Source organism: Herpailurus yagouaroundi, unplaced genomic scaffold (genome assembly GCF_014898765.1).
Source record: "Herpailurus yagouaroundi ecotype Mexico unplaced genomic scaffold, PumYag 164, whole genome shotgun sequence".
Taxonomy (NCBI): Eukaryota; Metazoa; Chordata; class Mammalia; order Carnivora; family Felidae; genus Herpailurus; species Herpailurus yagouaroundi.
The window spans coordinates 18825770-18844070 of record NW_024412405.1 but is presented as its reverse complement, the minus strand read 5'-3'; the positions used below and the strand labels follow the sequence as shown (position 1 = coordinate 18844070).

The window sequence follows — 18301 nt, the reverse complement described above, 5'->3', positions numbered from 1 at the left end:
TCAGATAGAATTGTGGATATTTTTTGATGAGTTTGTCTTAGGAAGCAGTGATTATGTCTCATATTCAGGGACTTGGAAACAGTGAGAGGGATTGTGAAGAGGATGAGAAACTGAAACGTGGAGAAAAAGTAAGATATGATGGCTTGTTTCCCGAGGTATGATCTTCTCAGTAAGGGAATGTCTTATGGAATATTAACCTCTTGTTTGGAGGAATATGCAAGAGAATCAGGGGAGACATCTTTTTGAATTTAACGCCTATTAACACATTTAGGAAATGCTAATAAGTAGAAATTAATTCTGACCAGAATTTTTTAATTATTGTCAAATTGTTTTACCGTTTCGTTCTTGTTAGGGAAAAATTAATTTTAAAGAATTGTAATATTTCACAACTTGTGACCTCATTTTATTTTTAATTTTGAAAGCTTATAAAAAAGTCCAGCTTCTTTGATGTAAGTGTTCCTTAAATGCTAAACATATTCATCTTAGTTGTACTGCGGATATTTTACCCTTTGTTTTCCAATATGAAATATTGTCGCTGGGCTGCATGTTTAATTATTGTCTGCCAGTCGATACTATTATCTAGAAAATCTCCTAGAAGTAACAACCCTGATACTTTCACGAAGCACCCTAAAAATTTAAATGCCCATTAAGTGTTCAGCAGTGGTACATTTTGTTCATAATATAGCAGTACCCTCTTGTGCTCATGCTTGGTCATATGTTCTATACTGCCTTACAGGGGTGTGTGCCACATACTCAATCATTTCTCTCATCTTAGCTTTAAGTGAAATATTCTATTATTCATGATATCATCTTCTTGAAAAGGAGTTCAGGCATTACCAATATTATTCAAAAATATTACCAGCACTCCCATGCTGTAGGGGGAAATGGCTATTCCATCCATTTTGCTCATATTAGTAAATAAAATACTTGAGAACCAAGAACCAAGAAGTTGGTTAAATTTCCTAAGTAATTTGTAGAAATGGAAGTGGGATCTAAGTCTTTTGTTCCCAGGTTCAGTTCTGTGCCATATGCATTGGACTATGCATCTGATCCAAGAAAGTTTAAAGCTATATACACATATATGTGCAAAATTCGACATTCTTTTAACAGAATCTTTTCTTGAAGAATATTACTCTATGTTTTGAGAAATTTTGGATTGTTGGCTTACAGCACAGCACAGTAGTATCAACCAATATACTGCAAAGGGAGTTGTGTCGTCCTGGAGTTTGATTGATGGAGTTTGATTGACCAAGCTTAAACGTGTTAATTCAGAGACAAAAGATTCTCCAGCCAAACTATCCATGAGCAAGAAAGCCTGGTTTATTGGCTTTCCAAAGCCTCAAGCAAAGCTTGATTATTGAGCCGATATGCAGATTGTAGATCTTTGTAGCTGTAACACCTTGCCCATTATTTATTATTATTTCAGTAGTTTTAATTTTTCTTACAGACTCAATTTGGTAAAGTATTCTCACCAAAATAGTAGAGCCCCATAAGAAAATCATTCTAATTTAGACACGTTTCTGAATCACTTCCTTAGATGACTTGAGTCTTCCATTAGTAAGTGTTTTTGTATCCATATTTAGTTGTTGCAGGGTAGGTCACCCAAGCCCAACAAGTGGGAACTGCAGATGGGCAGTGGCGGTGGCATGGCTGAACAGGTCAGCGGGGAGTGTGATGATGAAGACGGTTGTGGGGGATCGGGAAGTGGAGAAGTCAAGAGGACGCTGAAAATCACGGACTGTAAGTACATGATTCTAAAACCACTTCTAAAGAATTAATTTTGAGATATAATTGAAGATAATTATTATTGTGAATGTAAAGTAATAATGATAGTGAATTCAGAAGCATGCAAAAGGAATTGGAAATGAAAATGACCCCATTTTTAAGTTATTCAGGACATGTATTCTTGGGGGTTTTGTTATCTTTAACTCATGGCTTTGAATGGAAATGGCATTTTTATTTTTTCTGAGAAAGACTAGTGAATGACCAGTTCTGAGAATTAAAGGCTTTAAAGGCAGATGGTCCTCAGGGCATGAAATGACTATTAGGGTGCCTATTAAATGCATATTGGTAAATAATGTCAAACCAGGATGGGTAAACTCTACTAAATAATCAAATTCTGCAACTTCATTGTATTGTGCCATTACATAAAAGATACTTTACCAGGTTTGCATCAGAGTCGAATTGCAAAGAAATTGGTTAAATATATGGTTAGTGATAGTGGAAACTGCTCAGATTTAACTCTTAGGAATTTGTTCTCCCAAAAAAACTCTCACCGGTCATTCGCCTTGTTGCGGTTGTTTGAGTTTGAAAACCGTTTCCGGTATGGCTGGACTGATCACCATGGCAAAAGATGGAGCTTGCAAATGACAACAGCCACAACAAATCACCAGATGAACTTTGTTTTCTTTTCTTCACTTTCAAAGATGAGGCATATTGGCTCTTTCTTGTTAGGTATATGCAGATGTTCAGGTGGGCAAGACAACCAAAGTTATCAACTGAGAAAGAAGGATGAAAGTTAATGTACCCAGGGCAGCTACCTTCCAGCTCTTTATTTATCTCAGGTCATACCAAAGGTGACTACTTTATAAAGTAATTTTCTGGACCTGTGCAGCCCTATCTGGAGGCTAGTCTGATAGTTTCTCTCTAAATCACAAAGGGCTGCTTTGGAACTGTTAGACATGTCCTTTCATGACTTTGGTGGGAGAAGAATTCATTTGCTTTTCACTTCTTGTAATAAATTTAGAACACTACACATGCTTCAAGCATCAATACTGCATTCTTTCTAGGCTCTTGTTTTATAAGGCAGATATATTGGTTAAAAAAATGGAAGCCAAAGAGGTGCAAAATACAAAGGAAAATTAATATGAAGAAACATGTTTTCCTGTTAGAAATAGAAATGAATTTAATATAGAAAGTAAATAGATGGCGCGGGGCGGGGGGGTTGCCTGGGTGACTCAGTTGGTTAAGCGACTAACTTCAGTTCAGGTCATGATCTCATGACTCATGAGTTCGAGCCCCACCTCGGGCTGTGTGCTGATAGCTCAGAGCCTGGAGCCTGCTTCGGATTCTGTGTCTCCCTCTCTGTCTCTGCCTCTACCCCGCTCACGCTTGCTCTTGCTCTCTCTCTCTTTCAAAAATAAATAAACATAAAGAAATGAAGAAAAAAGAAAGTAAATAGATGGGATTTAGTACATTGGAGCAGCAGTTGAACCAATGGCCACAAAATGTCTTGATATATTAAGGCAATTTCTTTGTGAAAATTAAATATCTTCTACTCTTGTAGGGGCAGGTTAGGATACATGTTTTTGTTATTGGTATTAATATAGTTTATCAGGCTGATTCTTCTGTTTTACTCTATATTTTGTTGGTTAGGCCAAAACAACAAGAAAAGGAGGAAGTAGAAAATGAAAATGAAAGGGTTTTCATTAGAAAAAAAATTATTTTTCTAAGAGTTAAAATGTCCTCCATTGTATTTTGGAATTATCATACTTATCTATTAGGATAATATTAGTTAGTCTTTCATTTTCATTTTATCTTCAGTATTTCCATGTACCATAATTTTATTGCAATTTGACTATTAGTAGGGCTTTAAGGCATAAATATTATTATAAAGAATAGTTGAAGTTGAAACTTCATCTATAAATTATATGCATGTATGTGTGTGTGTGTGTGTGTGTCGAATTAGCATTTTTATCGGAATTTTTTCACTCTGGGAGTTATTTATAAGCTCAAGAACTCATTATGTATTAATAGATTACTCTCTCTGTCTCTTTTTTTTTTGTTTGTTTATTTCACAAGAGAAGTAGAGATAGTGGAGGATATTCAACCACTAATAATTTTCTCACAAACCATACTTGTCAAGGTGGCAAGAATGAATTTTTACCTCAAAACCTTGTTTTCAATTATTACTGATATGAACACGTATGGTGCAAGCAACTATCCATCAGAATTGGAGAGATTTAAGATTTAGATGGTTTTCAGCAACTCTAGGCTAACATTTTTTTAAAATCCACATCTGCTATAAGTGGATTGCCTATCATGTTTCTCAGAGTTTATAGCTGTTGCCTTTCAATTTTTAATAAGTGGTTAGGAAACCACTGTGGATAGTATGCTGAAATAAATAGGGGCAGGGAAAGTAGCAATGCATAGGTCACATTTCTATTTTTATACAGCACGATCATATTTTCCTTGTGTTTGTCTCATTTGATATATTGCTAAAGCAAGTTGAGACCTAGTTTTAGATGGCTATAATGACTTAAAACTCAAGTGCTCTAGAAAGTTTGCCAGGTTTGAATTTGAATAAAGAACCTGAAATGCACCATTGTCTCTTCTTTACACGGATGTGTATTCTTTATAAAATACAACCTTACTACAATACAGTTCATTTGTCACCTCAAAAATGTCTGATTAGAAAGAGTTATACCAAAATGTATTTATGTAATTATAGCCATGTAGGATTACATGGAATAACACTACTATTGTGTTCTGCAAATTTGATTTTGCTTCATTTATGACAATTTTCAAAGCTGGTGAATATTTTACTAATTACTCCTTAACCTGATCTTCCATCTGTTCTTGTTCATGTTTATTTCAAACAAGAGAGGGTTCTACACACTTTAACGGGCAAAGTTTTACCATCAAAATATTTATATACCTTTTAGGTATCATTTTGTTTTCATCACCAATGGTATCAAATAATTTAACAACTTTTTAGCTTTCAAAACTACCTGGTGGCTATTATGAAATGATAACTGATATGTTTCTTATAAAAAGCAGCCATCTGTACTCTGCAGTGTTTACTCTTAGGAAACTGAAAATATTTTCCTATTTCAGTAAAATGATTTAAAAATTCCAATCTTATGGGAACTTACTCTGTGCTTTTTTTTAGGTATTGAATCTGGCTCATTTGTATAGGTGTGGTTATTTCACTAGTAACCTGGAAGTGTAGGGTCAAAATGGCTTTGAACCTTCATTTTGCCTCACTTGACACTTGGCACCCTTTCAAAGTAGCTGATTGATGCAGGTTCTAAACACCAGTGGGAAAAAACAAGTTCTGTTCTTTTAGCCATGCAGAGCAAACATATTGACACAATCATCAATACTTTTTCAGCTACTTGACTATTCTTCTAATACCCGAAATTCTGATAGTTTCAAATGTTGAAAAACAAACCAGAATGGCACTAAAATACGAGCTGCAGCAAAACTATTCCATGTATCGTTTTGGAATCTGTAGTAGCATTGCTTGCAATTCATATGTGATATTGTAATTTAAATTTCAATTTTAAAGAAAAACACAGACTGTGTAACCTAGAACCAGATTCATTTTGATAAGGTGGTTCACAGTGATAACTCAGATGCATTGAATTTGACCCCAGTTTGTTTCAGCTATAATACATTCAAGAATAGTAGGGTGATTTTCAGTTTTCAAATTGTGATAATTTCTATTGTCATATTCATCATTGTTCATACAATGTTATACAGTGTGTTTAGCAGTTTTTAGAAATAATTTTATTTTACCTAAGCAACTGTAAATGGCAACAAAGATCGTTTGGTGTGTGTTCAGATGACTTTTTTCCTAGTGGTAATGTCTCTTTTTCCTCAACATGTCTCTGCAGAAGGATCATCGTATGGGTTCATAAAGACTGGTGCATTCAGAGTACCAGTGCAGCAATCTGGTCCCTCGGCTTCCTATTCAGCCACCCAAAGTCTTTCTTCAAAAGGACTGTTAGCCTTTAGGTTCTTATTTCATTAGCTGCTCTTCTTCTTCTCTTTGTTTGGGTTTTCATCATCATCCCAAATTCTAAATATTTCTAGAATGCAGGACTCAGTTCTCCAACCTTTCATCATCTCTGTTCTCAATGATTCCCTGTTCCGCAAACTGCTTACTGCGTCGTAAGAACAGTGGTGATACAGTACCCGGCCCCTGATAGCACCGTCTAGTTTATGAAGCATTCCCCTGTGTTTTATCTCAGGAGGTAAGTTTATGAATACCAAAGGTGTTCAACTTAATGGAGATTAATTTGGAAGTAGAAGGGAAATACATCAAAATATAAAGCTACTAGATATGGAAAGAAACTTTGGTTCACTTTCAATAGCCTAAAATAAATAGAACTGCTGTTTATATTGGGTTTGGACTTGTCACTTAGTAACTAACCTTAGAGCAGCATCTGACAAATGCATCTACAGCATGGTACTAACAATGACCTTGGAAAAGAATAGTATATTCCATGTGCATAGTAAAATGAAGATAATAAATAATACTTTGTTAACCACTGAAGAATAGAAGTTGCTGATTTATTTAGTGATGCACGATTGTAGAGTGAGTGAAAATTCTTGGCTTCCTCAAACTTGTTTTTGCCACAAATCACCTTTATTTCAGAATCTCAGGCATAGAGGTCAAGGAGAACTCAAAAAAATTACAAGTGGAATTTTCTTTAAAAAATGCAGTCTTTATTTTTCTTTCCAGAATTACTAAAACTATGTAATTATTCATTTTGTAGAAATCATTTTATATTATCTATTGATCATTTTTTCCAATATAAATTATGTCAAACAGATAATACAAGTATGCATTTGTTTATATTAATCATAGTTTCCTTGAAAAATAATAGTTCCAAATAAGCATATTAAAAGTATGTGTATTCTTTCTAAATTAAAGTTTCACCAAATTCAATTAAAACAAAATGTATTTAGTTTACTTTGCAAAGTGTTGATAAATGGCCCTTTAATAAGTTATCCTCAATATAAGAAAGTTTACTAAAAATAACTAGCTATGTGTTTATTCAGTGATGCTAAAAATAAATCATCTTGTATAAGGTTACTTAGATTCAAATCTTTGTGAGACAGAGAAAGTAATCTTGAATAATGACTATATATACTTTAATGTACATTTTATAATGCCTAATACTGAAGGATCATGATAAAGCCAAAAAGATTTTCACAAAGAAACACTTCCTGATTCTGTTCAATGTTGAAAAATATAAACAGTTTGAAACTGTCATCTACTACAGTCTTTACACTACTGGTGAATATTATACTAAAGAGAAATGAAGTACATCTCTAAGATAAATATATTTTAATTAAGATGTGATAACTATGAATATTATTCTGATTATACACTTCCATTTCGGTGTCTAAATAATTGAGACTCATCCTGGCTGCTTGCTATTTTATTAGCAAGATTGTGTAGTGGTATCTGGATACCTAATGAAACATCTAAAATCATCATTCATTCTCTTGAAACATTATATATCACATTCGTGGATTTAAATAATAGAATTGGAATAAGAGGGTTTGTCCTTGAATGCCTATGGAATGATTTTCGTTGCTTTGGCTTAGACACAGAACTGATGTTCAATCACTCAGGTGAAGAGGGAAGACTTATTAATTAAAGCTTACGAAACCTCCTAGCATGCATCCCAGATCAAGCAGGTATTCTGCAGATCTCGTGACTAAATCTGTACCATGCCAGAGGACGTAAAATGAAGAAGCTATGGTCTCTCTGAACTAGCACAATGCTCAGTATGACTGTGTGACCAATAGAGGAAGTAAAAACTGAAATTTTAAAGAAACTATTATCAGATACATTTTATCATGGCTTGCCTGGAGTCATGTGACTGTCAGTGAAACCAGAAACAAATCATATTTCTACCCAGGTCTATTTTTATAGCCTTTGGTTGCAAATAAACAGAATGGTTATTGAAATTGTCTCTCAGGAGGAATTGATAAAGTGGATCATGTAGAAACAAGTCAGGTATACTTTCAGCTCCTTAATGACTTCCATATCTCTGAGTACAAATAGTATTTCATATAGGATTTTGACCAATTAAGTGCTCATCTAACTATAAATAATTAATATAAACAACAGAGCATGTGATCTGGGCCCAGAGCTTGTCAAAGTTGCTTGTGTATACAAAACACTTGGGGTCCTTGTTAAAAAGCTGAGTCTGATACAGGAGGTCTAAGGGGGGCATTGCTTGTATGCTTCTATATGATGCTCTTGCTGCTGGTCTAAGAACCATTTCTTCCATGAGGAACAAACATGTGTACCCTTGTTTATTATATCCCTTATTTATTAGTATATCTAAAGCTTTATTAAAGTAGTATGAACTCTTAAAACACCATCTACATGTATATGTTAGCATACCAAAAGAACATCATATACACGAAGGCGTTAGGGACTATAACAATTAGACTGGGAGTGTGGCTTACCCTATATGATTTTTGGTTATCAGTCTGTTTGACTGTTTTAAGCCAAGGGTTTTCTTCCTAACACCAAAGGAGATCCACTTCCATCTTTTCGTGGGGTCTGAAGCCTTCAGGTAACACTTGCTTCAAGCAGCCTTCCATTTTGGAACAGTGCCTCTTGTATGTGAGCAGAAATGTCTCACTTTCATCTCTACCAGTTTGTGATGAACACTGAAGAAATAGTTTGCACAAGCTCCTGACTCATGTTAAATTCCAACAGAGATAAATCAAACTTTCATGTGAACTAAGAGGAGGGAGAGAGACTATCTAAATGGGGCAATCAGAAAATACTGCATAGGGGAAACAGGGAAAGGGCCATCTGAAAAAACAAATTAATGGCGATGTTTACGAGAAAGTGGCATTTGAGAAGGTGGGTGCATGACTTAGTTTCAGCTATTGACAACAGGAAGGAAGAAGGTATCTTGTGAAGAGCGAGCATGGTGAATGGAGATTGGGGAGCTGTGAGGAGAGAGGGGAGGACCAACATTATTCAAATGTGGCTTGAAAATATCATAATGGGTTCCAAATTCAAGAGTGAAGAGTTTGCATTTTATTCGTTAGGCAAAGAACTATTACAAGTTTTTCCATGTGGTCATTTTGTTTGAATGTGCAGTGTTATTTTTACTAGTAATACAGTGAACTGGTTAAAAAAACAAACGTGTAAATGAAGTTTAGCTTGCACAAGTAATTTACTAATTACCTTGCACACATAATTGTGCTGTGCCTGAATTTCCTTAAGATGGGGATAATGATAGTACTTTCCAAGAACATTCTGCGAGGGTTAAATAACCTAATCCGTACATAGCATTACAGGAGTGCCCCATCCATCCCCACACTGAACCAGAAAAAGTTGTTGAGTAAGATATGTAAAAGGATTTTCCTAAATGCTTCTACCATGAACTGGCAAGAAAGAAAGGAATATTCCATACAACCAGGTGAAGTCATAACAATAACATAGAGATAGAAACAGAGACGAATATAGATGTATAGAAATAGAGAAAAATCTATAATTACACACACATACACATGCACAGTTTAAGGAAAATGACAAAATGAATTTGTATCTACTTCTCTACCCAGTCAAATAAACAGAATATTTCCATGTCTCTGTGTGCCTCTCCCTGAACACATTACACTCCAAGAATTTACTATGATCATAAATTATATATAAATCATTCCCTTTTCCTCTTGTTAAGAGTTTTCACCATCAATCTATGCATTTGCAAACATATATTGCTGGAGTTTGCATTCTATGTAAGTGGAATCATGTCATTTTTGTTGTTATGTGGTATGTTCCTTTCACTTAAATGTTATATTTTTGAAGTTCATCCATGATGATGGCTGTAGATGTACTCATTTATTTTACCAAGGAATAGTGTTCTCATTTATGGGCACACACACCCACTTATTTATTCTCTTGTTTATGGATACTGGAGTTGATTTCAGTTTTTGGATATAGTGAATTATGTTGCCATAAACCATCTTGAACGTATCTCTTGATACACATGTATAAGAGCCTCTGCAGTATATACCTAGAAGTATCATGACAATATCTCAAAGCAGAGCATGCATATGTTAAGCTTTACTAGGAAATGTCAAACTGCTTTACAGGGTGATTGAGTCAAATTTATATGGTTAACAGCAATAAATAAGAGTTCATTATTATTTATTGCTCCCCATTGTTGCAAACGTTTTCCCCCATTGTCACTACTTTTGTGTATCTGTCCAAAGAATTGAAGTGGAAGAGTATTTTATTCTATATTAATTTCTGTTACCATGATAATTCATTGAATGGTGCTTTTTCATAGGTATATGAAATTCCTCATATACTTACTCATCTGAAATGTCTTATATGTCATTTTCCCTTCTCTATAGCATTACTTATTTTCTTTGACAGATGCACTCAGGATAAAAGTCAACTTCAGTGATGTAGTTATCTATTTTACTTATCATCTTCAGGAAAGTCAGGATAGATTCTTGAATATTTCTTTTTATTTAACTAGTTTTAAGATAATGAATTGGTACCCTCCCTTTCTCAGAAGGTGACCAATTCTTTTTTTTTAACACCATCAAAAAATCAGGTTTTTAAATGTTTATTTTTTTTTTATTTTTATAGAAAGAGAGAGTAGGGGAGGGGCAGAGAGAGGGATAGAGAGAGAATCCCAAGCAGGCTCCACACTGTCCACACAGAGGCTGTGGGCTTAATCCCATAAACGTGGAGATCATGGCCTGAGCCAAAATCAAGTGTTGGACACTTAACCAACTGAGCCACCCAGGCACCCTAAAAGATTGTACAAATTAAGGTCATCACAAAAGTAGCTTTAAGAATGTTTGTGATTCTTATCCTTATTGAAGTCCAGATTGTCCCACATGATGCCAATTGACCCTTCTCTGATTTGGCCTTTGAGTTCTTTTGACATGATCCTTAAAGTTTTTGCTAGTTTCATTGTCATATAATTTAAGAAAATATTCCAAACTGAGCTTGTTCATTATCTGTCACACACATGGAATCAGTCATTTTTACATGACCCTTGGTTTGTTTTCTTAAGAAATAGTATTCTTATGGCCACAATCTAGGCATAAGACATGGTTCTTAAAGACACAGGTGATAAAAGATAAAATAATCTCCTTACTCATTTGCTTTACTCTATTTTAGATATATCACATTATCAATGTGATTATTAATATTAATAATACTAAAACTACCCTACCAATTATGATTACTAAAGTCAGTTATATTTTGGAATATTTTATCCATATTCTAATTAAATTTTATTCACCTACTACATCTGCACACTTCATTTATTCTTTCAGTAACCATATATGCAATGCTTACTACTAGTTCTGTCAAAATGTCTTTAATACATTTCTTACACAGGACTTATAAAGACAATATTTCATAAATTCTTACTTGGTGATAAGGGTTTGTGACCCTTTTACATGAAAGTCATTTCTGCTGGATAGAAGAATATTGGGATTTTCTTTCCTTGCATCTCTTTAATATGCACTGATTTCTGTTCTGGGAGAAAGCATTGCTGGCAAATATTGACAGTCTAATTTTCTACTGTTTATAAATAACATTTTATATTTTTACTCTCTCAGTGCCCAACGTCTTGTTTTCTTTAAGGTGCAGTAATTTTACTAGAATATAGCTTATAGCTTTGTGTTGGCAGTTCTGAGTTGACATTCTCAGTAACATAATATACCTTTTAAATAATTAATATCAAATTTTTAGCAGATTATAATGAGTTATAGTCTTTTTTAAAATATTTAAATGTTTTTATTCATTTTTGAAAGACAGAGAGAGACAGAGCATGAGCAGGGAAGGGGCAGAGAGAGAGAGGGAGACACAGAATCCAAAGCAGGCTCCAGGCTTTGAGCTGTCAGCACAAAGCCCGACTTGGGGCTTGAATCCACGAACCATGAGATCATGACCTGAGCGGAAGTCAGATGCTTAACTGACTGAGCCACCCAGGTGACCCAGTGAGTTATAGTTTTAAGTAATTGTTCTCTTCCCTTGTTTTGATTTGTTTTTCCTCAATGACACCTATTATATACATTTGTTGACTTGTACTTGCTTCTTTTCAGTACATTCTTCAATACGTTTGATCTGTTAAATTTATTTTTAATTTTAGAGATCTACCTTTTTCCACTTTCTACTTCCCTTATGGTATTACTAGTGGTGTTTCTTTGCTCTTACACTCCTTCAAGATTTTATTTTTAAATGTTTTTTTCTTCTCTTCTTTTTCAAAATCTCTAACCTCATTTCTGAATTTCTCTAATTCTGGTTTATGTTATTATTTGGTATCTTATTTTTCTTTTTTTAAATGTCTTTCAGGTTTTTTTGAAAATTATATGTTAAATGTTTGGTCTGATTTCTGCACGTCATTCTGGTGCGCTTTCATTGCAAATATAGCAGCAAAATAATATTGTTATAATAACTTGTTATAGGATTTGATCTCAATCATTTTCTGATGCTTGTTTGTATGTGAATTTAAATTTTCTCAATTTTTAGAAGGAGGCTTGGTTCAGATAGATTTTCTAAATTTACTAACTTCCCGGTCCTGTTGTTTTCACATAGTTGTAAAGTATGGTGGCTTCTTTTCTGAGATATTCTGGTTCCATCTCCTCTCCTACATTTACTCAGATCTTCTCTTTCCACTGACCTTGTCCCACTAATGCTTGATTCCACTTCCAGCAGTTTCTCTTCTTTGTGGACCCCCAAATAGTAAGAAAGACTTGGTGGATTAGTTTCGAGTCAGAGGCTCCAGCCCTGCAAAAGCCTTGTATCAGGGTGTTTACACTCTCCCCCTGCTAGGGTGGGAAAAACTTCTGATTCTCTGCTGTTTGCAGATTGATTTCCAGTGAATACTGGTTGGCTTTTTTGTAGTCTTTGGTTTTCAGGCTCATAACATGCTGTGTTGCTTCCCACTGCTTTCTTCGGCAGACATGCTGACGGCATTGGGTTTAGCGACTATTGCTAATATGTCTTCATGCATTCGTATTTTGAGGTTCGTGAGGATAATTCATGAGTTGGGCTGTAAAATGATATCATGTGATTTTGATTTTACTATCTGATTGTTCTGTCTGGTTATTGTGTGGATCCTAAAGTTTCCAAAGCCTGTGCTGCAACAGTACTGCAAAGGTATCTTGCCTGAATCTCCCAGATCATTTAAAATTTTAAGGAAATGATAATGCCCTTCTTTATCTTTGGTTGTATACCTTGACATACTGTATATGCCTGCCTATATGTGTACATACAAACATACATGCATACAAACGTATGTATGTTTTTCACAACTGTGTTTCTCAAATCTATACATCATTAATAGTCTTTCTGCTAATGACATAGACTTTATTTACTTAGGGATACGAATATACCATAATGTATTGTCTGTTGTTTTCAAATTTAATGAGTCTAAGCAATGCTACAAGCAAGCTCTTTATGCATTTGAGTATAAGTTACTTGGGGTAGTAAAATTGATCTTCAAAACCATTGTATCAATTTATGTTTACACAAGAACCAAAGAAAAACTTTTTTTTTTACTTTTTGCCAAAATTACATATCCTCAGACTTTTTAATTTTGCAAACTTTTAGATATAAATGTAAAAACTATACTTAGGTGTGCCAAATAAAAATGGCACCAGACAGAATTAAACAGGAAAGGGAGACTATTTAAAACATTTGAAATAGGAGTCAAGGCTATTGCAATAAAGGAGAGAGATTGAATTCAACTCTGCTGAAACAAAAGGTGGGAAAGTTTTTAAGCACTGGGGTGAACTAGATGAAACGTACTGGAGTTGATTAGGGAAGTGGTTGGTCAATGGGATTAGGCTATCAATGTTTGCTAAATGGCACTAGTCCAAGTTAGACTCCTACAGAGACCAGGGGATATGGGCTCTATCTTTTAAAAAAGTTACATTTCAAAGGGATGGCTCCCAGGTCCTTGACAAAAACAGTCCTGGGTTGTAAAACTGTTAAGAGGCCGGAGAACTTTTACATCTCCAAAGGGCAGAGGCAGGAGTTACAATAGCAAGTTTTCTAAAGTAAGGGCTCTAGGAGAGGGAGGTTAGGAACTTTGAGTCTGGAAGAAACCTGTCTCAAGTTTACATAAACTGAGGGGATCTTTTATGGCCATGTGCATTTCACTGATTGCTAAAGTTGAGCATCACATTTTTGTTTATTGGTCATTTTGTGATTCCTTTTTGCAAAGTGCCTCCCTTCCCTTTTCTCATTTTATTACTAGGTTGATTTGCGGTATCTCATTACATGCCTAACTGATAATATTTTGTCAGTATATTAGTTGTAAGAAATCTCTTTGCTGTTTCTAGTTGTGTATGTTATTAAAATATATGTATGATGCTTTATACACTTAAAGTGATCAAAGTCTAGAAGGGAGACAGATATGTAAGTAAATAAACAAACTACACCATTAAAATATTTAAAAAAAATGAAACAATATGAGGCACTCATTAATATGAGAATAATAAATTTTATATTTACTTATTTAGCCAGGAATAACATCCTAAAAGTTACATCTGTACTGGTGTCCATAGATCAAAAATAGTCAGGTGGGGTGTGGGATAAATTCATTTCAGACACAGCATTTACAAAAGCACAAATGTTTCAGATATCAGAATGTATTCACGATGTATTTGATCTTCCTGAAACACTGTTTTTGGGGGGGGATGAGTCAAGAGTTTAGCAAAATAATTAGCGGTGTCTATAATTTAGGACAATATATAGTGCCTCTGTTAGTAGTTGGGGTTGTTTTCTATAAGAAATGATTTACTCAACTGAGAAGGACTCTGAAGGAAAATCCACATATTCAAGGCCCAATGCCCAAACAATATACCAAATTCCGGTGATGTTCAGGCAGCAGTTAGATGTAGATTGTGTAGGGGCACCTGGGTGGCGCAGTCGGTTAAGCGTCCGACTTCAGCCAGGTCACGATCTCGCGGTCCGTGAGTTCGAGCCCCGTGTCGGGCTCTGGGCTGATGGCTCAGAGCCTGGAGCCTGTTTCCGATTCTGTGTCTCCCTCTCTCTCTGCCCCTTCCCCGTTCATGCTCTGTCTCTCTCTGTCCCAAAAATAAATGAACGTTGAAAAAAAAAAATAAAAAAAAAAAAAAAGATGTAGATTGTGTAATCAATGAGCCCCAAATTAAACTTGTCAAATTTTCTCCTAAATCTGTGTTTTAATTTTCTGTGTTTGGTAGACATGCTACCATTTATGATCCTATCTAGCCAGAAAGTCAGGAGTTATCCAAGGTTCCTCTGCTTCCTTCACTCCCCACATTTAGAAAGGCCCATTGTCTTTACGTGCTCAATTTCTCTGGAATACATTCTGTCTTTCCTATTCCCATTTCTGCTTTCTTAACTTAGGTCCTCACCATCTCTTGCCTGCACTGTTTGTATAATGCCATAATGGTCTCTTTGCGTCTATTTTCCCCATCTCTGCCCTGCTGTTAATGTAATATTTTTAAACTGACAGTCTGGTTCTTTGCTGAGATATGGTGCCCCCAGCCACCACAAAGTCACATTAGGCAGAGAATCTGTCTTCTAAGAAAGGAGGCTCTTTCAGCATGGAGAGCTTATGAATAGGTGAACAATAGCTTTTAGTTATTTGTCATTTCAGACAGCCAATTTCATTTTTTTCTGAGGAAACCCTGTTGCTTTTTACCAAATTAAACACTTTCATCGTCTCTCATATCCCAGTGAAATGAGTGGTGGTGCACAATTGTTCTGTCTTTCTTAAGACACAGGCCTCAAAAATGTAAAAAGATTGTTATAGCTGCCATGCTGGTTATTTACCTGTTGTGTCTCAGCTCTAGGACGTCCTTCTAAAAATTGTTCTGTGATTATGCAAACTACATTTTCTAAACTCTCAACCAAATTCCCAAATTACATGAGGTCTATATATTATGTTTCCCAAATTATCTTGCCAGCCAGTGTCCTGTTGCTTTTCTGCCAGTGAGAGATACTAAAAGGAGATCATAAGAAGGGAGAAGGGGTAAAATACTTCCTTCCTGTTTCCAATTCTTGTCAGGATTATATCCCTTCCAGTATCATTCCCTTGCCTCCAGACACATTTAACACTTATGGCGGCAGCTGTCTTGTAGCCCTTGGAGGAACCTGTGTCACCTCCCTTCAATTGCACTGAGAGCATTGTGGTACCCACAGAGGTCTGAACATGATTCGGGAATGGCTACACCCTCATTGTCCATTCTGAGAAGTAAACTCCTGTCTTTTTTTTTTTTTTAATTGTTTAATGTTTTTATTTATTTTAGAGAGAGAAAGGGAGCTAATAGGGGAGGAGCAGAGAGAGAGAGAGGGAGAGAGAAGGAATCCCAAGCAGGCTTCACACTGTCAGCACAGAGCCCGATGCTTGGCTCAAATCCACAAACAACAAGATCCTGACCTGAGTCAAAAACTAGTCACTTAACCCACAGAGCCACCCAGGCACCCTTAAACTCCTCTTTCAAGTTTCTCTGTTCTGGATATCCTATCTCTTTCTTTCCCTCAACCCTAAAAGTGGGAGCTACTCCTTATAGTAATTACTATGTATGGTCTTCAACATCTCTCTATTCCACTAATCTTTAAATATATAATATAATATGTATATGTGATATAGAAATATATATATAAATTTTTGTAATATATATACACATATATAGTACATATATATTTATATTTATATACTTATATTTATACTTATATAAATATATATACACGTATATAATACATATATATTTATATATACATATATATTTATATTTTTATATATATGTACATATATACATATATATATATAAATTTCTTGTAATATCTCTAAAATATCTAGCTGGATGGCATAATTCCTTGTTTGTTTTTTGAACCAGACCCTGAATGATACAGCTGGTATTCATTGTATAAAGTTAGAATAAGAATAATATAATTATTATCTGAGATCCAAAAAAGACCTTCCTGTAGTTTTCAAAGGGATAAAGCCATCACAATGTACTGTGCTGGCTAACACCTGTTTTACATTTCCTCCCAAATTCTAGAGGAAAATAATCAGGTAAGAAATGAAAAGAAATAATCCATGCTTGGACATGTTGAGGAGAAAATAAAAGGAAATAGATGTCTTCTGGGTGAGAAATACCCTGGGGGAATCAGCCCTGAAACCCCGTAGCCTCTGTTTTAAGGTGGCAGTGTGCCTGATCACTCTGAGTTGATTTGAAGCTCTGAGTGTCAGTGAAACCACTATGTGAAACTGTCTTTGAGGACAGTTCTAAGGAACTTCCACAGAACTCATTGTTCAGGGCTGGGAAAGGTTGACGCTGGGCAGTTAAAACATACATACACACATAATAATTAGCAAACGGGACTGGCAGTTCCAAGGTACCAAATTTTGTTGGTTTTTGAAAACAAATTCTAAGTCTCTTTCTTTTACTATTATTAATTGCAGGGCTTCCGAGGTTTGGAATAGTTGAATTAACTCTCTAAGATACAGTCAAACACTTCTTCAACACCCTGTATATTTACCAGATATATATTTCTGAAGTAGGATTCCATTCCTGCACCCAGCACCAAAACTTTTATTAGTTCCTGTGGCCCACCCAATAATATAGTTTTATATATGAGTTACATTAACTATAATAGGTTGTAAGATATTGAGGGTAAGTTAGGCAGCACCCATTAAAAGGTGCTCTTTACAGGCATCTTTCCACACATCACAGTACTCTTTTTGATCATGGAGCATGCAATTTCCATCAGAATGATCCCTGTGCTTGTTTAAAATGCAGACTGTAGAATTCCACCCCAGAATATTGAATCAACATTTCCATGGTAGAACCCAGAAATTTATATTTAGCGAGCATAATAAATAATAATTATTCCCAATAAAGCTTGAGAACAACTGCCTCACAGTCCTTACAACAATGCCTCCAAACATACGACATTTAATGAATGTGCTCTGAATTGCATGAATGGGTATGAGTATAAGCTATGTGTCTCTGAGACACATCTTAATTAACATTAAAACTTGGGTTTTTTAATGACTTGAAAATATTGACATTAATTTTAGTCAAGAATATTAACTGGAAACCAAAATGAATATAAATATGTTCACACTTAAAAGCCCATAGCTGTTAAATATAGAATGCATTTGATCAGCCTAGTTTTCTCCCACAGCTATCAGTATTTGTGAATTATATGAATAACTTTCATATCTTCGCACAGTAGAGACCTGACATAGGAATTTTTGCATTAGGTTAATATGGTATTTTGAGTGAAAATTAATAAGTCAAAGGTAATTATTTGAGTGCTAATTGTTAAATTGGATTGCAAAGCACTGAACTTAAGAGTGTAATTTTCTAGATTAATGTGTAATGTCTCAATTTTGGAAGATATATTAACACAGTTTGTATTGCTTGGGGGTATTTTTTGGTCTATTATGGTTGGCCTCCTCTAATTTCAAAATATAAATAACTACACTGATTTATTAAATAGTATACATAATTATTTCCAGTTCTTGGTATATTTTTGCAAAATAATATGGATTTTGTATCA

General features: G+C 34.9%; 1 protein-coding gene across 1 annotated transcript in view; it reads left to right on the top strand.

Moving 5' to 3' along the window:
• Positions 1-18301, top strand: part of GPC5 (glypican 5) — a 1452106-nt gene that overhangs the window by 696253 nt on the left and 737552 nt on the right. The window contains exon 7 of the mRNA XM_040487248.1: positions 1584-1740. Within this exon, the coding sequence (XP_040343182.1) occupies positions 1584-1740 (157 nt within the window). The remainder of the gene's footprint in view (positions 1-1583; positions 1741-18301) is intronic.